Here is a 21,812-nt window from a genome sequence, read left to right as displayed (position 1 = left end):
AGAAAAATTACAAATCTATCAGGGTATAAGTTACTTCCACTTCATCCTTACTTCTTATTTTTTATTTGATTGGAAAGCTCTGAGCTAATGAAATCTGTGCTTTTTTTTTTTTTTGGAAGAAGGAAGGCTGCTTTCTCAGTATGGATTAACTGTGGTTTCCAAGAAAAAGAGCAGTGAAGCAGTAATTAAAAAAAACCAACAACATATTTCTCTAGTCATCTGACCTAGAAGTGGGTTTTCATAGGCCTAGCATTGGAAGGTACCTTGGACATTATTCAGTCCAATCCTGTCATTGTGCAGTCAAGGAAATTGAGACCCAAGGATGTTAAATAATTTGTTCAACATCACATAGATAATAAGTGCCTATGGTATTCCTTGTCTACAATAATTTACTACTACATTTACTACAAAATTTCCTGGAGTAAAACTCCTATCCTTTAACCAAGATTTATAATAGCCTCCAGTGTATCAGGTCCTCAGTACAATCAAATTATAGTCTAGGCTTCTATTCAACAAAACTTTTATTCTATTTGTTTTTAATTTCATCACTTGTTAACATAAAATTACTTCATGATGTGAAACAAGAAATTCCATTTTATTCCTTTATTTTTTTGACTCTGAATCTTTTACATATAGATAAAAATTTAGATAGAATACAGAATTTATCAATGAGAACATTTTAGATCCTGAGCCTTTACATTCATACTTGGAAAAAGAAGATAGATTTTTTATATGGGCAACCTGCCTATGAAATCATAAAATCTTATTTCTTGTCCCACAAAAACAAAACTGGCCTATAGACCCAGAAAATTGTCTAGGAAATCCAAAAATAACTTTAAACTATTTAAAAATAGTTTAGTGTCAACATTCTAATATCCTAGTCCCAAACAGAATGACAAAGTGAATTGTCAGTTTCCCACTGATTTTGTAGGCTAGGTCTAACCGTATAGGCAGATGAGTCAGTTGACTACTGAATATAAAAATGTGGACATTTACCATCTACCAATCTAGTGACAATGTAAAAAAAAAAAAAAAAAAAAGGTAGCTGAGGTTTATCTGGCATGACTTGTTCTGGATCAAATTGTTTGGATTCCTTTTGAGCACCACTTCTTTTTCTAGATGCTCACTAATTATCCTTTTGAAAATAAATTCTAAAATTGTACCAGAGATAATGTCAAGCATTTTGACCTGAAGGTTACAGACCAGAAGGTTGCCTTTTATTTGGTAAATCATTACATTTATTCTTCAGTCCTGCAGTGTGTCTTCCAGTCTATATATGATTTCAGAAATCACTAAGAATGACTCCAGTAGCAATAGATCAATAGATCTATTCATATGAAACTATATTGGCCATTTGATAAGAAGGGGAACATAAGAACATGTATAACTCCCTCAGTTCAAATCCCTATTGGTCAATTTTGTTCCCTCTTTTCCAGTTCTAACTAATTCCAGTGCCCCAATCACTATACCATGCTGCTTCACAAACGAGAAATTGTTGGGTATATTGAGTATTATGTTGCATCAAAAAAGAAATGGTTATATCCTGACTGATGATCTGGGTAGGAATCAGCTTCTGAAAAAGCTTTCTGTGTGCAGTCAACCCAGCAATTTCAAATAACAAACAGTAAAATCAAATAAGAAAGAAGAATATATTTGAGGCTACTCCAGCAAGTGACATGTGGTACATACCCTGAGGAAATCAAAGACATTAAGTCTTGCAGTCCAGAATTGGGAAATGCCCCAATTACGTGGGTTTCCCTACTGATATGCCTTTCTGCTAGGTTACTGTAAGTTTGTGCTCTCAATACCTTGGTAGGAGAGTATGACCCAGATTTGTGGTGGACTGTTACAATTATTCTTACTTTTGCTTTCTTTTTTTTTTTGAAGCAAATATTTTGTTATTGTTCAGTTGTTTTCAGTCCTGTCTGACTCTTGGTGACCACATTTGAAGGTTTTTGTTTGTTTGTTTTTTCTTGGTAAAGATACTCGAATGGTTTGCCATTTCCTTCTCCAGCTTATTTTATAGATGAGGAACTGAAGCAGACAGGGTTAAGTGACTTGCCCAGGATCACATAACTAGTAAGTGTCTGAGGTCAGATTTGAATTCAGGAGGATAAATCTTCCTAATTCCAGAGCCAGTACCCTATGCACCATAGCACCACCTAAAGTACCCATTAACTGTTTTATCATTGAATTAATGTTATCAGTTTAGCTGATTTATTTAAATGGAAAACACTAGTGTTGGAACTTAGTAGCTATGGTTGCGTAGTAGATAGTTCCTCCATATCAGTAGGGTGTTGTAGCTTCCTCTGTTAGGGAATCCTCTGACCTATCTGTGAACCAGACCAGCGATTAGTCTAAAAAGGAGTTACCTAATATGTAACATTAACCTATTTCCAATTTGGATCATGAATTTTACACTTTGTAATGTTCATCAGTTTGTAATACTTGTTTGTAGGTATCTGTCCTATTGCTACTGTGAAATGAAAGAAGAAAATTAGAGCTTAGACAAGTCCTAGACAAAACTGTGGAGTTCAGGATGGTCTTTTTTCTGTGTAGGACTTCCCTTCACAGGACCTACCTTTCCTGATTATCAGAGGAAGGCAAAACCTGCAGTTAAGAGAAAACAAAGCCATATACCAAACCTTCAATTACAGAATTTTACAAATTGATCACTAAGTGGGCAAGTTTTGGTTTGTTTGTTTTAAAATCTAGGATGTGGACAAGAATTCCTTTCTGGAAATTTAATGGGAAATTCCTGGTTACTAATATAAGAGTTATGTGGGCATCATTAATCCCTTATAGCAAAGATCAAGATTAATATACTGAAAGAAAGAACAAAATAACAAAAAAGGCATAGTGTGTAATTAAAACAATTTACAAGAAGTTACTGAAAATGAAAATGACCCATGGATAGGAAGACACTGAAATTATGATAACATTTCATGTGGAAGTTTAAAATTGATCTTTGATATTGGCTATAATGAGTAAATTGATCTGACATAAATAGCTAATTGAAAAATTATCTCCATGGGCATTTCGTGCCCATATTTATTATTATTACCATTTGGTGTTGATTATGTCAAGCACCTTCCAAATCTCTTCTTGAAGAAAATATCCATCTTATACAAATGGGAAGTTTCTTTGGATTCAGACTTTTTTCTTTTTTTTAATCCTGCTTCCTATTTTCCAGCAGATTTTACTAATTACTCTTAGACTCAACTTTAAATTGAAGTGACTGAATATTAAAATGTATATGGAGTTAATTTAGAAGGATATTGTCAAGTCCTGCAAAGAATAATTCTATCTCCTTGTCCTCTACAAGAGATGTTGGCACCTAAGTTGCGGTTATCTTCATGGATGCCTTTACAAAACTTATCATCAGCTTTGCTAAACTAGGTAATCAGATGTCTTATGAAATGACTTTCCTCGTTATTTTTGGATGAATGATAAAACTAACTCTGCCAAATTCTTTATCTGCCTCTCTAAGAAGGACTCCTGAGTCATCTTACCATTTAGCTGAAATATCCTTTTCTCTTAAGGTTTTATTTATAGCCTGAATCAGAGCTGTAACTAGCACAAGGCTGTTGTTTTTGTATGTTGTTCGGTCATGTCTGACTTTGTGACCTCATTTGGGGTTTTTATGGCAAAAATACTGGAGTGCTTTGCCATTTTCTTCTCCAGCTCATTTTACAGATGAGGAAACTGAGGCAAAGAGAGCTAAGTGACTTGTCCAGGGTCAGTCACACAGGTAGTGAAGCTGGATCTGAACTCAGATCTTCTGACTCCAGGCCTGGCACTCTATCCACTGTACCCACTACTTCATTCCAGAGAGCTGATATAAGAAGGATAGTGTGGGTACATTTTCTCCCTTTTTCAGTCATGTCGGGCTGACTCCACAGAGGACTACAAGGTTTAGAGGATTGTCTTAAAGATGAAGAATGTAGGATTTCAGTCCTGAGAGGTAAGAAAAAAAGATCCCACTCTTGTTCTAAGGCTCCCAGTTTCCAAGCATGGGTATCATTGTTATGCTTCTTCCTTATGCCCAGTTCCTTCCATTGCTGTGCTGGGGCATCTTCGCCCAACATAGAGTACTGGGGCATCCTTGATCTACTTATGCTAGGAACGTCATTATAGGGGACAACCAGATCAGCAGTGATCCAAGTACAAGCTGACCTTGTGTTGTCCTCATCCCTACACGCCCTGAATTCTCAGTCATGGCTCTGACAAGAATGTCACATGAGACTGCTGTGATTGCATTTCCCAGGAGTATGTCTGCTTATCAGTCACTGGGTAAATATTTAGAAAGTCTACTAAACTAGGTTAGTGTTTATAGGGTGATCAAAAAAGAGTGTGATTCTTAGAATTCTTTGCCCTTTTTGGGACACGTAGTCATTGTCATTAAAAAAGTATAAAAGAGCACCTGCCCTGAAGTCAGGAGGGCCTGAGTTCAAATGTGACCTCAGACACTTAACACTTCCTAGCTGTGTGACCCTGGGCAAGTCACTTAACCCCAATTGCCTCAACAACAACAATAACAAAAGTGTAAAAGGCTACCATGAAGGACCAAAGGCTATTTTGTACTTTTCTTTGTTTCAAGGACTGTCATAGAATTCATCATTGAATGGTTAGTGTACTGATGATAAATCTTTCTGTAGTTAGCTAGACAGGAATTGTAAAAATATATCTGTCTGTCTATCTAGTTATTCTCTTGCTGAGACCATTATTTGAATCATTTCTACCCTGATAGAAACTGCAAAAATTTGAATTCTTTGTGTATAGTCTTTGAAAAGCTAGGATTACTTCCCTGCCTCAGTAAGGCATCAGACTCTGTTAATACCATTGGAAAATGTACCAATGTAAAACATCTCTCTTTCTTTTGGTAGATGCTAAATTATCTACCCTTTTTATATTAACCCTATTTTGTTTTCTGAAAGATCACTCTATAACTGACAGGCATTTTTATTTGAATATTATGAACAAATTTCATTAATGCTTTATTCGTTTTCACCTGTTCAGAGTTTATTAAGAAGGTATTAAATTAAACAGCTCCATCAAATCTCAGCAGTTGTCACTGTTCCCCACTGAGTATCACAAACTGAAATCTTATGATTATTTGGGGGGAAGCACCGTAATTACATGACTAAGATGAAAATCCTAGCAGCCAGGAGATGCATATATTTGTGACACTTTCATTAAATTTCCTCTCAAAAATCCTGAAAAATATTACTTATAATGATAGTTTGTGCTTACTTTGAGGCCCTTTCCTCCATGGATCTCAAAGATTTGATTAGTATTAATTAGCCCCAATTCCCCTGTTTTCTTATCGGTCAAGCATTCAGATTGATCTCTTGAGTCTCTTGGAGGCTAAATCATGAAGTAAAAAGAACATGACTGGGAGTTGGAAATCTTGGGTTCCAGTTCTCAATTCTGCTATTAACTCACTATGTGATCTTATGCAAGATTCTAACTTTCTAAGGGATTACTTTCCTCATTTGTAATACAAAAGTGTTGGACTAAATGATTTCTAAGGTCCCCTACTGTTCTCAAACTTTGTGGGCAGTAATTGGCAACTTCAATAAAAATGATTACTTCTCGTTTATACCTATAAATGGTTCTTTTAGTTGAAAGCAAAAGATATCACAATGTACTTAATTCACAATTTCTTGAGTACATAATACATGCTCAGAGAGGAAAATGGCAGAGTAGATAGTCAATCTCCAGTTTGAAACAAATTGGGTTCATGTCACACCTTCCAAAATTACTAACTGTGATAACTGAGCAAATCACTTAACTTCTTGGTGTCCTTCGGTGCTTGGTGATCTGCATTGTTTGAGGATGAGCTAAAAAGAAAGTATATTCAACAACTTTGCTAGACACCGAGTCTATTATTGCTATGGCTAGACAGAGCACTTATTTTATTTTGCCCTATTTTTATCACTATCTTTTATTTTTACATCACTTTCATTTCCATATACAGCCCTCATCCCACTTCATCCATTGTAACATCTGTTGTAACAAATGAAAAAAGTAGTTTAGAAAAAAAAATTATAAATCAATCACATAGGACAGTATAAGTAATTCTCCACTTATCTTTTTCCAAGTCTGCAAAGAAAGGATGAAAGTAATTTTATTAATTCTTCCCCTGGGTCAAATTTGGCCCCTTTATCCAGGATTTGGTTACACTTTTTTTTGGTTCTGTTTTCATAGTTATAATAATTGTTTAAAGTGTTTTCCTGGTTCTGCTTACCTCACTCCTCTTTTTTATCCACTTCTCTGAATTTTTCAGGTTCATTATTTCTTAGAGCACTGTAATATTTCATTGTATTCATGTATCCCAATTTGTTGGCCTATTCTCTAATTGATAGTCATTTATTTTGCTTAAGATCCTTTGTTATCCCAAAAAGTGATACTGTAAATAATCTCATATAGATTCTTCTTTCTGTTTTTGATCTCCTTGGGCAATGAAATCTCTTGGTCAAAGGGACATTTAACTCATTTATTGGCGTAATAACAAATTGCTTTCCAGAATGGAAATTTTACAGTTTACCTGCTAAGAGTGTGTTTTTTCCATAGCCCCTCCAACAATTCCCATCTTTGTTATTTTTGTTCATTTTCTAGGAATGATTTAGAACATCTGAGTCATTTTGATTTGTATTTCTCTTATTTTGAGGGAGTTGGGAGGATCTCTTGTATTGTGGCTAATAGTTTGTAACATGTCTTTTGAGTTTTTTGACCACCAGTACATTTGGGAATGGTTTAAGCAAAGTGCTTAATGAGCTGCCTTTCCCATACATTTTCTAAATAAATTAAACTTAGAGTTTCTATTGCTACAATCACAGTTGTTTTAGATTTTTTAAATAAGAATGTCTAGCAGGTTATCACACTGCTCATATCTGCATCCTCTTCACCATTCACACTTAAATTTCTCCAATTAGACCTCATCATGATTCATCTACCATAGTCAAGGGTTTCCTCCCTATATTCCAACCAAATCACATTCATCTCTACCTGAATTGTTTTACTCATGCAGGCTCTCCTGCCTGGAATGTTCTCCTCTCCAAATTTCACCTTCCCCTTTGTTCATCAGCCTGCTTCTTCTATAAAGTCTTCTCTGATAATGTGACTTACATGAATATCCCTTCTTTTAATTGCTAGAGTATTTGTTGTCTATAACATGTTCATTTAGTCTTATAAATATAAATATATTTAACAATAAGCCAGAAGGCTCATGCAGGAGTCTGGAAGATCAGAGTTTATATTTGGCCTCAGTGAATAAGTCACTTAACCTTCATTTTCCACTGAAGAAGGAAATGGCAAACTACTCCAGTATCTTGGCTAAGAAAATCCCACAGGCAGTGTAGGCATGCTGTGCTCTTCGCCAAGAATCTGACAGGACTAAACAACATGGACATAAGTCGGGTGAGGTACTTTACCCCTGGTTTGGCACTTTCAAATGAGGGTCACACAGCTAGTTCCTCAAAGACTTATTTTGTTTGGTCATTTGACTTTTCAATAGGATTATAAGCTTCTTGAGAGCATCTTTTTTTTTCTCCTATTTTTAAGATCCCCATAATGCTATAGCACTGCCACGAGCCTTTATCAAACACTTACTATGTGGCAGTCAGTGCTTGCAAAATAGTATAATTTGGAGTCACATGAATAACTAATAACTAAAGAAATAGTTATTTAACTCACCCAAACACATTTTACTTAGCTCACTTTTTATTCATTTTTTGGGGGGGAGTTATAATTTTTAATGCAAAATTTAAAAAGATTTCTTTGTCCACTGACCATTAACAGCCAATAGTCAATAAACATTAAGGCCGCTATATAACTCAGGCACTGTGCTAAGTTCTAGGGATATAAAGGTTTGAAACAGTTCATACCCTTAAGAAGCTAACAATCTAATAGAAAACAACATTAAAAAATATCCTATAGGTGAGGTGGGAAATGATTTGGGGAGATGTATTTGAGTCAATTTCTAGGGATAATGAAAGCCAGAATATCATCTGAGTGGGAAATGAATTTTCTAGTTGCTGACAAATCAGGATCAGGTACTAAGAGGGGAAAGGAGCTAAGTTCTTTTTAATCTTATGTTTTACCTTGATAAAGACTTGTTGACAGTGCTATACTCATGCTATAATGGAAGAGCACTAGACATGTAGTCAAGAGAAACTGAGGGTTAAACCTAGTTTCCAGTACTTGCAAATCACGAGACATGGATAATCACAAACAACCTCCCTCATCTATAGAATGCGTATTTTGACCACCTGTAAATGCTTTGTGACAGGGTTGTTACATCATATGAAATAAAGTACATAGAGAAGGGTTTTTTTTTGGCATTGTTATTATCAATATCAATGTTAGGGAAAGGGTCTGAATTTACATATTTACATGAATTTTGCTTTACAATGAGCAATGTACATATAATACATACTCATAAAGTAATTAGATGGATTTCTTTAACCTATATGAAAATATGCTATTATTTTATAGTCATGTGGCATGTTTATAGAATATATAAAATCATTTATTTAGATCATAACAGAATACAGGAAAAAGTAAAATTTCCCCCCTTTTAATAGTATTTTATTTTTTCAAATATATACAAAGATAGCTTTCAACATTGATCTTTACAAAACCTTGTGTTCCAATTCTCCCCAGCCCCTTCCAAAGATAGCAAACAATCCAACACAGATTAAATATGCAATTCTTCTAAATACAGGAACAACTAAATATTAACATATTATTTATCTTATAAGATGGTTTTGGCAAATAAAAATAGCATTTATATATCACTTTAAGGTTTACAAAGTACTTTAAAACATTATCTGATTTGATATTTACGATAATCCCAAGAGGTAGGTGCTATTGTTACCCCTATTTTATAAATGAGGAAACTGGGGCAAACAGGATTCTTAAGTGACTTGTCCAGGGGCACATAACTAGTAATTGTCTCGGGCTAGATTTGAATGCAGATCTTCCTGACTCCAGATTCAGCACTCTGTTCCACTTTGTTCCAATCTTTCACACTTGTTCCACGTTGTTTAGTATGTGAAAAGGATTTTACTTCAGTACCTCAGGCATCCATGATTTCATTGATTCATGGCATACTGCCTCCCCAATAGAGAGCTAAAAATCCTAGAAGCCTTAATTTGTCTTTGTGAATGACCTTGGCTGAAAAAAAATGTCAGCATCCAACAAATGTTTTTCTAATAGTAAGCTACCCTTAAATTAGATTAGGGCTATGTGATGGCATAACCTTTGACATTCTCCCACTTGTCTCCAAGCATGGTCTCCTTTATTCCCAGCATCACTTTTCATTTCTTTTTCATGCTTAGAAAGCTTTAATCGCATCAACAACTCACCAAGTCTCTGAAAAGAGTACATTAATGGATGAACTTCATTGAACCACTCATCTGTCCCAGTGGACAGCTTCCTTCCCTGGTCATCTATATCCTATATGTGTTATCTTCCCTGTTTAGAATTTGGGTTCCTTGAGAACAGGGATTGCCTCAGTTTGGGTATTTTTATCCCTAGCACTTAACACAGGCATATAAGAAGCACTTAATAAATGCTTTTAATTAACTGATTGGTTCATTCAATACAAGTTACTTCCATACATAATGAGGAATTAGAGTTAGACTTAGGGTATTGCATATATGTGAAATATTTCAAAATTATATTTATATTCTTTCACTAAAATCAAATAATTGTAGTGTTAGTTTTTAATGTGAATTCGCCATTTTTTCCTAGAATATCTCTTAACCTTTTCAATTTAATAAAACATCTCATCCACTGAGTTCTAATTGATAGAAATAAATTGTTAATACTAATACATTTTTATATGGTACATGTACTTACTTTAAAACAATTGGGAAATAACCCTTCTAGTATATGACACTTCACCTAAAAGACCCTTTAATCTATCCAACTATTTTACTGATCATAAAGCAATAAATGCAGAATTTGACAATTCTCCCTCTTGTCATAAACTATCTAATTATTGAAAATTAAATAAATCCCAGTAGAGGATGAATCATTAAATATATAGTAAATAATGAGGTTAATTAATTTAACCCTTTCTAATTAGGGAACTAATTAAATCAGAAAATTAAAACTGAAAAAAGACTGAAATCAGTATAAATTAGAGCACTTAGGTATACCAATTGTCTATTCTGGCTTTATCTACTCTAGTTAGGCAACTATTATTTAACTACAAAAGCATAATCAATGGAGTGTTCTCAAGCAAGTTAGAGAGGAAATAAAAATACTTTTTTATATTTATTTTATATTTTGACTATGTTTTCTTGATCCTATTATGTCCTATTATAAATAAAACATGATTATAAAAATAATTAAAAATTTTTCTTAATCTTAATAATAAACAAATGTGACCTGACTTATTACAGTTATTTGACAGTTGGCTAATAGGAAAACAATATTTTTTTCACAAATGGCTTTTGTTAAAGACATTGTGGTAATTTTTTTTAAATTAAAAGTTTTTATTATGAACCTAATCATTAACCAACATAAGTATTTAATACCTAAAACTCAATAGTGTAATTGTAAATCCTTAAAATAGATTATTTTTAAAGAGGCAAATATATTAAATTTGTTATGGTTGTAACAAAACTACTCTATTTGTGTCTCCTTCTGCATTTTTTTCTTCTAAAATGTTTTATTAATGCTTCCCCCTCCCTTCACTTATCCACTAATCTATTTTCTCATCTTTTTTTCCTCTGCCCCCAAGTCATCCCTTACAACAAATATATTGAGTATAATAAAACAAATCATCATATTGGTCATTTCAAAGAATCCATACCTCATTCTGACTCTTAGAATCACTACTTCTCTTTCAAGAGATGAGACATATAATTTCATCATCAGTACTTTGAAGTCACTATTATTTGCTGTTTTGGTTAGAGTTCTGAGGTTTTTCAAAGTCATTTTCCTTCATATTATTATTATGACTGCATAAATCATTCTTCTGAGTCTGTTCATATTACTTGCTTCAATTTGAACAAGTTTTTCCATGTTTCTCTGAATCTATCATTTTTGTCATTTCTTATGCAATAATATTCAATTACCATTTGTTCAGTAATTCACTAATTTCTGGTCACTTGCAAAGCTTTTTCTCATTTTGCCTTTTTTCCAACTAATTTTTTTTTGGAGGTTAATTCTTAGAAATATTTTGTAAGAAATCTAGATATAATAAGTAGATGTGAAATCTCATTTCTTTGAAATAAAAATATAGGATTCAAGCAAAATTTAAGCTCCGTGAGGGAAGGGAGTATTTTCATTTTTTTCTTTGTATCCTATACCGCAAGAAATGCAGAATGAAGGCAAAATGAGAAAAGAGTTTGGTATCACAAGAAAGAAGGGCAGATCATTGTAATTAGGATTCCATAGGAAAGCAAATTGGAAAACAGATCTGAACAGTTAGAGAGATGATCCTAGGGTTCAAATGATTTTTCACTGCTTTCATTCTCTGGGATGTGTGTACATGTATGTTTGTGTGTCTGTATGTGGAGCTGCATGAAGATATCCAGAGTAGGTATATGATTTTGAAATTTAGAAAACTGGGGAACAGACTAGAAGAGGAAAGAAGGCAGGGCTTTCAAAATAGAGGCTTAAGGAAGATAGTGGAATGGAATGGAAGATAGTCTGTGGGGGGAATGAGAGGGCATTCTTTCAAGGGATATTTCAAGATAAACAGGCCATCGTCATGGCCAGATATTTTAGGGTAAGGGGACCTCAGGTGCTAAGTAAAGTTCCAGGATGAGGCAGTGGAAGAGATGTAGTTTTGAAGTGCACAAAGTCAGGAACAGGACCAAGGAGGAGCATACTCTGATACACTTTGGCCCATCAAAAACAGGGAGCCTGACCAAGGGTAACAGCCAAAATCTTAAGTCATCGGCAAACAGTTAAATGAATTTTTTTCCCCAAAAACGTTAATATCTAATTCACTGACAATAATGAATAGAAATAACAGATGCTTCCATGTTCACATTCATACTCTACAAATGCTTTTGGCAAGACAGCTCACAATGACTTTTCTTAACCCTTGTTTGAGAGGCCATATGTAAAGCTCTTAAGTATGACATTTACCACGTTCATGGTTTTCTGAAGGAAGTTTTCAACTTAAGCACTTGGATTTTATGTCTTTCTCAATGAGGGAATATCAAAATGGAATTCTCAGTCTACAGATCCTTATTCATCAGGGCATTTCATCTGAAACAATCTACTTTCCAAAGCAATGTTTTCATAGTAGTGTGCCATTAAAGGAACATACGTCATAGTGTGTGGAGTGTGGTAATAGAATGCCTTCTTTTTCCCCTGCTGGTTCAGTAGCAATTAGAGCCATAGCTTCTAGCATTCTGATGACACTGCCTAAGAAGCTGATTTGTTGGGTTTCACAAGGTAAGATAATATATAAATAAAAGAACTTTTTTCCCTCACAGGCAAAACATAGATAGTATAGGGTGAAAACTCTACAAAACAACAAAAAATTGGTGAAACAAGTGGATTTGGAGGTTGAAGGGCTTAGATTCAAATGCTACTTTAAACACTATCTGACACTTAGCAACTTGATACTTGAATTGTTTGACTCAATGGTCTCTAAATCCTTTTAAGGTCTAAACTTATTCTGTGATAAGATTCTATGAAACCAAATCAGCACATACTGATTGGTTAAAAATGAAAGGTGAACCTTCCTTTCTACCTATTTATTTTTCAAATTCTACCTCCAATAGCCTTCTTACTGAAGTTATCTTTACTGAACTTCATTTATGACATACTTCACATTTTAGCACTTAATTATTGAACATTTGATCATATTTTATGTTGTTTATGTGGCAAAATTTCTCATCTTATTTTGTAAGTTTTTGAAGGAAAGACATATATTCTATTTGTTTTCTGTTCCTTAGTATACCTAATCACAGCTCTGGTTTCCATGTCTTCACCAAATGCTTCTTGATTGTTGAAATACATTAGGAGTTTGCTATTTTAAAATTCTATTATGATACTTTTGTAAAGCAAATGATTTGTCTAGAATTTCAAAGTCTAGATTTTGATATATTAAATTGCAATGTATATTTATATTTAGTCATTTTATAAATTGCTTTTCATTGTGCTAGGTGCTATGGAAAATATGATGATGTATGTATATTGAGGTTCAAAAGGGAGACTGCAAAATGTTGGGGTCACAGACCAGTATTTCGAGGTTTCTCAAAAGAATTTGCAGACTTGAACCTTCTCCAAATCAAGCAGCAAAGTTTATTGTAATTGTAATGCCAATTGAAGTGGGCTAAGTTCCAAAAGGATTTTATCAAAGAACCAGGAGCAAGAAGACAAATTTATAGGAAAAGACAGAGATCTGGTTCTTCATGACACTAATATTAGCTTAATTTTATAATCCAGAGGTAGAACTGAGGAGTGGTCTATTCATTATTGTCTCAGGAACTTGGTTTTTACTGACCAGCAGATTATCTATCTGACAGCAATATTTGTAGGACTATCCTAAAGCAAGAAAACTTTAGAATCATTGACAGACAGATTGTTAGAACAATGGCACTCTAAGGTCAGGGGATCTCAGGATTCCTGCTGTATTTTCCCTAGAAGCTTTCCCCTGTCACATAAATATGAAGAAAGGCTGGGTGCTTGGAGCACAAAGTCTGGAGTCAGGAAGTCCTGAGTTCAACTCTAACCTGAGATGTGTAACCTTGGGCAAGTCACTTAATCCACTCTATCTTAATTCCTCCCCTGTAAGATGAGCTGTAGAAGGAAATGGCAATGCACTCCAGTATATTTGCCAAAAAAATCCCAAATGGGATCACAGAGTCAGACATATAAATATGTGTAGACACAGAACTAGTATATGATACTTGAAGATGACTATTAATTTCATTTGTTGTTGTTGTTGTAGTAAGTGTTGCAAAGACTAATACGTAACCAGAATTCTTTTTCATTCAAAAAAAATGTTCTTTGGGTTCAGTTCTAGTTGACATTTATCAAACTTGATTCTACTTGTGATTTTTCTTTCACATTGGCCCAATTTCTTTTCATGAACAGAACTACTTCACCGTGGGTCCCTGTGTGCCAAACTAGTGGAAGCTCTGGCTTCCCAGTTTCTCCACAGTTCTCATTTGACATTATTTTCTAGGATTTATCTTCTATCTGCAATGAGTCATGATTTTACTAAGTGATCTTAATGCATAATAATGTCTAAGTATCCCATTGTCATTCACTCCAGAGGTCAGCTCAGAGCACTTATGTTAGAATAACTCAAGCATTCATTAAATAACAAGTGTTTATATACCAAGGTGCTGGGATTAATAAAAAGACAAAAATTGCTATAAAGCTACTAGATTAATAGCTGTATTCTAGGTTCTTATATTCCCATTAAGTATCTTATAGGTAATACGGATCAGTTACTCAAGATTCTGAATCTGAAAATAACTATGCAGTTCAAGATTTAATTGAAAAGCAAACAGAAAATGGAATTAAGGAGATATAAAGTATTTTGGAAAGGTGCTGTGGTGCTAATGTGGTAGACATCACATGTGTGATTCATTTTGACCAAAGGGAAGTTTTTCTGATTCTCTTGGTTGGTAGTGTCCAACCTCCTACAAACCTTGTTGTGTTTATACATCATATTTTGTACTGGCTGATAACATTAGTTCAAGTCTATATCTGCATGGAAAATAAATCAATGAGGCAGCTGGTGTGAGTTGTTGAAAAACCCTTTCATACTTAAAATTCACAATTTAGGGAGTTTATTTTTGGTTATTCAAATAATAGCCTCAAATTTCTATTTCTTTCTCCCTCTGATTTAACCATTAGGAAAAGCAAAACAAAACAAAACAAAAAACTTCCTGGTTTCTAAGTTCTCACTGACTTTCAATCAGCAAGCTCAAGTAAGTTATTTACTTGACCTAAAGCTCATGTTGTAGATTAGAAAATTGAGGGGAGGAACAGGGAGACAGTATTGGTTTACAGCATCTAATGAATTTAAAAGGGGAAAAGAGCAAGCATTTATTAAGCTCCTACTAAATGTCAGCCCTCAATGTATAAGTGCTTTACAGATGTTATTTCATTTGAAGTGATTCAGAAAATTGGAAAGTTGCTCATACCATGCTGATTTGTATTCTCCTAAATCATTAGGCCTTGACAATCAGAGCTGATGAAACCTGATCATTTTAAAGTTTAGGGTAGCACAACAAATATGTAACAAAATCTTAAGAAATGCAAAATACTTAATCTAGTGTACAGTTGTTCATACTATATAATTAAATAGTTATAATTACATAGATAAATATATATATATATATATAAATAAATAAATAATACATACTATGTAATTAAATAGCTGTGTGCTACTTTATGTATAGAGGATAATAACCATCTATTTGGGGGTCTCAAAATATAGCCATTTTATTTTAAAAATTCTCTGTGGAGCCAATTTTGATAAGCTTCATTGCTTAATTTTTAAAAATAGAATTTTATTTCCAATCCGTTTGTTTTTTTTTTTTTTTTTTTTTGACGCTTTTAGGCAGGGTTATTTTTCATGACTTCAGGATGTCAGTTTTGTGGACTTTATTTTTCCTACTTGCCTAGCACATCTACTCTCTGAATGAAATTAGATTTTGTCTCAAGATTTTTATTTATCATAACTGGCCAAGAGGAACAGTCTTGGCCATGATTGACACACTCTTAATGAACATTTTCTTTGCTTGAAACTGGTTTGACTCTGGTCCTTTGTGGTGATGGCTCCCTATGATTTAAACGTGTGCAGCACACTGACCTTGCATAGTTAGCATCTGATATTTTACGAAGTCTGACAGGTTGATGGGATTTTAAATATCAGATGGACACCTTAGTCCTACAATTTACCTTATTGAATAAATATTGAAAATCAAAGTGGAGGTAGTCTATTTCTGTGATAGAAAAAGCTACAAGGATTCTTCCTTTTAAAAATCCAATCAAATACTTGTTTGAGTTGTATCTTTAAGTCTTTCAGTTTAAAATCTTATAGATCTAGGCTGTGCCCAACCAAGCAAAGCAGAAACGTGAGCAATTATCTTTTTAAAAAAGAATTTGACACCTTTTGCTTTTTTCTGCTACTAATCACTTCCCCTTGTTGTGCCCCCCAAAACCTATCCTTATTTTAAAAAAATGTTTATATACATTTATAATCTCTTCCATTGCTCTTTTGTGTTAAACATACAAAGAAACCCCCAACAAAAATTAAAACTCATAATAAACATGCATAATCCAACAAAACAAATTTTCCCACTAGCAAACCTGAAAATAAATGTCTCTCACCACTTCTCCAGCAGGGTAAGTGATGTATTTCTCAAATTCAGCTCCCTGGACTCATGGTTTAGCACTGCTTTGTTCTAAAGTGTTTCAAAGTAGTTTTTCTCTGTATAAACTGTTCTTCTGTTCATTTAGCTTTATATCAGTGCAGAGAAGACTTCTCAAGTTCCTCTGAAATTATTTTGCTATTTCCTATGGCATTTATTCTATTATACTAATAGCCAATTTTTAAAAGTCATTCCTTAATTGGAGGATAGTTCTTTAGTTTCCCATTTTTGGCTTTTGTAGAAAGAATTGTATTTTTGAACATATTATGTCCCTTTCTTGTAAAAACAATAGTATAGCTGAATACCTTTTGGGGAATCATTTCCAGATTGTTTCCCAAGTGGCTGGACCAATAATTCATATGCACAAGTAATGCATCAGTGGGTCTGATTTTCCACTGCAAGTCAGTCAATAAACATTTACTAAACACTTACTATATGCCAGGCACAATGCTAAGCCTAGTTCTCCAAGTTAACATTTTCTGCTTTTGTCATCTTTGCCAGTCTGATCTATGAAGTGCCTCAGAACCTTAATAGTTAAGTAAAACCAACTTATGTTTTTGTTCAGTCATGTCTGACTTTTCCTAACCTCATTTGGGGTTTTCTAGGCAGACACTAGAGAGGTTTGGCATTCTTTTCTGCAGCTCATTATAGACGAGGAAACTGAGGCAAACAGCAGGGTCACAGTTAGTGTCTGAGGTCAAATTAAAACTCAGAAAGATGAGGCTTTCTAACTCCTGGCTGGGGTACCACTTAGCTACCCTCATAGCCACAGCAATCCTGACAATATGAAATAATACTTCATACCTAAACTCCCATTCTTTTACCAAGATACAGTCTTTAGGAGCCAAATTGACCACTGCTTTTAATCTGAATAGATATCCTTTAGTGTCATTTTCTGTTACATGTAGGTATATATATGTATACATGCGTAAATATACTTAGACACATATACGTATATTTTGTCTTTTTTTTCTTCTATATTAGCTCATGTTTTCCCATGCTTTTTTGCACTTTGTTACTTGTTATTTCTTATGGTACTATTGATTATATTTTACCGTGTTCATTTGACATTTGTTTAGCTATTCCCCAATTAGGACTGGGGTAATCAAGTTTATTTCCAGTTTCTTTGCTATCACAAAAGGTTATTGCTTTAGACATTTTGATATATGCAACATGTAATTTTGTCAGCTATTATCTGAGAAGCAGCATGGCATGCTAGATATAGTGTCAGCCCTGGAATCAGAACCTGAATTCAGTAGTCACCTACTGGCTATGACTGTGGGCAAGTCACTTAACTCCATGTTGTGGAGAGTTCTCAAAAGACAGGACTTCACATGGGGTTTCTGAATTTATTTGTAAAAAAAATATGACTATATTTTGATATAATTGGCTTCCTTTGAAAATCTCTGTATTTTATGCATTTAAAAATACTGAGAAGGGATCCATAGATTTCAGTAGGTTGACAAACGGTCCCCGATACAAAAAAAAAAACGAGGTGTCATGATTTGCAGGTTTGCATTGATAAGGAGAATGCTTCATGGTTCCTTTCTCCAATGAAGTGACAGGTCAACATCCCAGAAAGTAGCAATAAAAGGGCACATGAATTACAATAGAGACCTAGTATTTGACATTTTCTTTACTACTTATGTAAAACATTGTGATTAAGTATGTAAACATCTTTGGGCAATATTTTGCTTAATTGTGACTATACTAAGGTGGCAAAGGAGCCAAATTGTCAGTTCTTGAAATCAGTCAGACCTTGGTTCCAGTTCTTTCGTTTAAAAATACTAAGCAATGTGATAAGGCCTCAGTAATTCTCTAAAACTATCAATTTATAAGGAGTTCCTGTGGGATTTCTATCTCTGCCCCACACACTCCATATTCCTTGTTAAGTTGTAGTTACCTGAAGCAAGGTATAATACTTTTTTTTTGTTTTGTTTTACAAATGTAAAGGTTACTTTTAGTTTACTTGGATTTTAGTTTCCATACACTTTAAAATTAGATGCACTTATATGTAGCCAATAATTAAAAATTGTGTTAATAAAAGGAATGGGCAGATCTGTCTAGCTGATCCGGAAGTACATCATTTGCTTATATTTTTGGAACTAGTGTACACATTATTTCCCCCTGTATTGGAGAGGAATTATAGTAATGATGGCCAATTGTTAAAAAAGGATGAAGGAATGAATTAATCTGCTATATTAGGTGCCTCAGAGTAATTTAAAATAACCCTTAATTAAAAGATTTCAATTATTTTTCTCTTGCCCTCACCATACACACACGCCTCAAATTAGTTTTCTGTTTGTTACATGGAAAGGAGTTCTAGGAAGAATAGTTCGTATTTCATAAAATGTAGTTCAGTGAGTCTGAAGGAAACATCTCTGTGGAAAAACAAATTTGATAGCTAAAACATCTCAATATACTCCTTAAGAAATTACTAGCCTACTTCTGGTTACAATGCACCTAAGATGAAGTACAGGAGGTGTAGAATAATACAAGCTTCCTTTTTTTCAGAACGTTTGTCACAAAGGATTTGAGACTAGGTTGTTATTAGTTCCACAAGGCAGAAATTTATTACACTTACAAGTTGGAGAAAAAAAAATTAAACAGCCCTTGCTCATAAGAAATTATGTTCTACGAGCTCATATGAGCTCCCCAGTTACTGAAACTAAACAAAGATGGAGATTTAAGCACACAAAGCGATCCCGAATCGGCAGGTAGGTCCCCTGTCCGCGTGGGGTGCCTGGCGGGAGAGCGCTTCTTCCCAACAGCAGCTGCAGACTTCCCGCACACATCACAATCCGTCCGCGCCCCCTCAAGCTCTGACTCTTCTACGTCGGTGCTCCTTCTGGGTCACCCAGATTTCGGGATTCAGCAAATAAACGTCACGGCCAGAACTGGGAATGCAGCAAGTAAAGCAGGGGAACTGCTGGCCTGGACGAAGGGGGAGTGGTGGAGAAGAGAAAGAAGGTTCCGGGCAGGCGAGGGGGAACCCACGGGCCAGGGAACAACTCGGCCCTTAACCCAAAACCTCGTTTCCCAAACTACCCGCCACGGACTCGGTGAATAAGCAGTGAGCGAAGAGCAGCGGCCAGGGACCGGCAATAAGCGGAGCCAGAGGAACCGCGGCTCCCCTCCCCTCCCCTTCCCGCGCAGTGGTCGCCGGGTCAGCAATGGTGGCCGGCGGCGCAACCCCCACCTCGGGCCCTAGCGCTGCACGTGAGCAGCCAGCCAGGCCCCAGGGGGCGCATTCGGGTTCGGGTCCGTCCCGGTCACTTCCTGCGGGAAAGAGGCGGGACAACTGTTGCTCCTCGTGTGACCCCCGAGGAAAAGGGAGACGAGTTCCCAAGGTCACACACACGTGTGTCCCCGGGAGCCCCACCGCTCCCAGCTCCGACTCCACCCGGGCCTCTGCCGCTTTGGGCCGCTTCTCGTTCACGCGGGAGCGTGGCGTGGCGGAGTTTTGAACTTGTACGAACCCCACTTTGCTAATCACTCCTCGCGGGTCTCGGCGGCTCGGGAGCTTCGGTTAGCGATCGGGGCTGGCCAGAAGTGCACCAATATTCCAAGTCCTGGCTGGAGAACCCAACCCAATGGGCCGCGGTCCCGGGCCCCAAACGCTACCTAACCTCCTCCTACTGTTCCTGTTCCACTTCCACCTCCACCTCCACCTCCACCCCAGCCTGGGCTTGACAGCGGGGCTGGTCCTGACCCCCGCGGGCCCCCGCCGGCGCTCCGCCCCTTCCGCCCCGCGCCTGCGCTGCCCAGGGTGAGTGTGTGAGGGAACGTGTGTTGATGGGAGGGGCTGCCCTACCCCCTTTCCCCGGGATCTGCTCACTCTTGCCCCAACGTGGGGGTGGTGAGGCTATTCGAGCCCTCGGGTCCCGCCGGTGAGAGGGCTGGCCCCGGGGCCGCTGGTTTTCTCTTAGAAGCGGGATAGGCGAGGAAACCGCCTCCGCGCCCCTCGCCCCAGGGAAGAGGCGGTGAGAGCTGCCGGCCCCGCTTCCCTTTCCCTTGTCCCCCTTACTCTCCTGAGGGGAATGGTGTGCCCCGCAGGGCGCGCGCTGCTCCCGCGCTTTGGCCGTTCTGAGAGGGAGGGGGGAAAAGAGGAGGAGGAGGAGGAGGAGGAGGGAGGGAGGGAGGAGGGGGGAACCGGACCCCGATTCGTAAAGACTCCGCCGGGACCGGACTATCCGGGCCGTATAAGCCGGGGGCGAAGTCGGGGTGCGCGCGGGCCGAAGTGGGCCTCGCTGGGGGGGTGGGGGGTGGGTGGGGTTGGGGTGGGTGCCATCGTTGATTCTTCCGGATCCAGGGAAGCCAGTCGAGCCGCCGGGATCATGTCGGACGAGGAGTTGAAAGTTCCCGAGGAAATGTTCAAAGAGGTCAAATTTTACGCGGTGGGAGACATCGATCCCAAGGTACCGCATCCGCTTACTCTGCCCGGCTCCTCTTCCGTTACCTCCTCCACTCCCCCCTCCCACCCGCGACCCACTCCGGGTGGATGTGTACCCTCCTTAACACCTTCCACCCCATCTCGCTCTCCCCCTCCCCCCCGTCCTCCTCCCCCTAGTCTGCGGCCGTACCATTGTCGAGGTGGTCTCGCGCCGGCCTGCCCGGGCTGGGGAAAAGGAGGCTGGTCTCGCGCCGGCCTCGCGCCGGCGCAAGGGGCCCCTGGGTGGTTGAAGGAGGAGGGTGAGCGTGAGGGCCGGGCTCGCGCCTGCTCCGCGCTCGCCGGCGGCCGGGCGGGGGGAGCGGGCTGCGGGCGAGGAGAGGAGCTCTCGCCGCCGGCTTGGGGGCTCGGAGGAGGAGGAGGCGCTGTAGGAGGAGGAGGGGAGCGGACGGGGTCACGCTGGCGCCGTGGACTGCCCAACTCGGGAAGGGGAACGGGAGCGTTTGGGGGCGAGCCGGCTTTCCCTGACTGGTGGAGGCGGCGGCGGCGGCATCTGCGCAGCAGCCGCCTCGGGCCCGGGGGTTGCTTCGCAGGGCTTCCGCGCCTCTTGGAGCGGGCACGGGAGCTCGGGCCTAGTTGTCCCCGGCTGCCGCCTGACGTCGCGCTTTGAGGGGGAACCCGGCGCTGTGCTCGGTAGTGAGTAGCTCTCCTGTGTCCGTGCTGGCCGCCTGGGACAGCCGCCGGGGACGTCCGGGGTGCTCGATCGGGTGGCCGTGCGGCTCGCGGGGCTGCTGCGGACGCCTCGGCTTCGGGACGGGACTGGGGGAGGGAGGAAGGGACGGGGGTGACCAGCCTGGGGAGGCCGAGCGGTTTGGGCACAATCTACAAGTGGGATCGGGTTTGCTCAAGGCCGGGGGGCGGACTCTAGGGTAAGGGTCCTTGCCCCGAGGGTCGGGAACTGGTTAATTTTTTTTTTTTTTTTTTGGAAAAAACGTCTTGATAACTATTTCTACGTCTTTGACCTCTGATAACCCTGTGTATTTTATGTATCT

General features: G+C 38.1%; 1 protein-coding gene across 3 annotated transcripts in view; it reads left to right on the top strand.

Annotated features, from left to right (window-relative positions):
- The first annotated feature begins 20,395 nt into the window (after window positions 1–20,395).
- The window catches only part of PAXIP1 (PAX interacting protein 1), a 74,741-nt gene continuing 73,324 nt past the window's right edge, over window positions 20,396–21,812 (top strand). For all 3 annotated transcript variants that reach the window (XM_031939506.1, XM_031939505.1, XM_031939507.1), the window contains exon 1: window positions 20,396–20,788. In XM_031939506.1, coding sequence (XP_031795366.1) covers window positions 20,411–20,788 — 378 coding nt within the window. In that variant the 5' untranslated portion in view covers window positions 20,396–20,410. The remainder of the gene's footprint in view (window positions 20,789–21,812) is intronic.

This window comes from Sarcophilus harrisii, chromosome 5 (assembly GCF_902635505.1).
Source record: "Sarcophilus harrisii chromosome 5, mSarHar1.11, whole genome shotgun sequence".
Lineage (NCBI taxonomy): Eukaryota > Metazoa > Chordata > Mammalia > Dasyuromorphia > Dasyuridae > Sarcophilus > Sarcophilus harrisii.
Note: the sequence above shows the minus strand (reverse complement) of the source record. Positions and strands in the feature narration are given on the sequence as shown.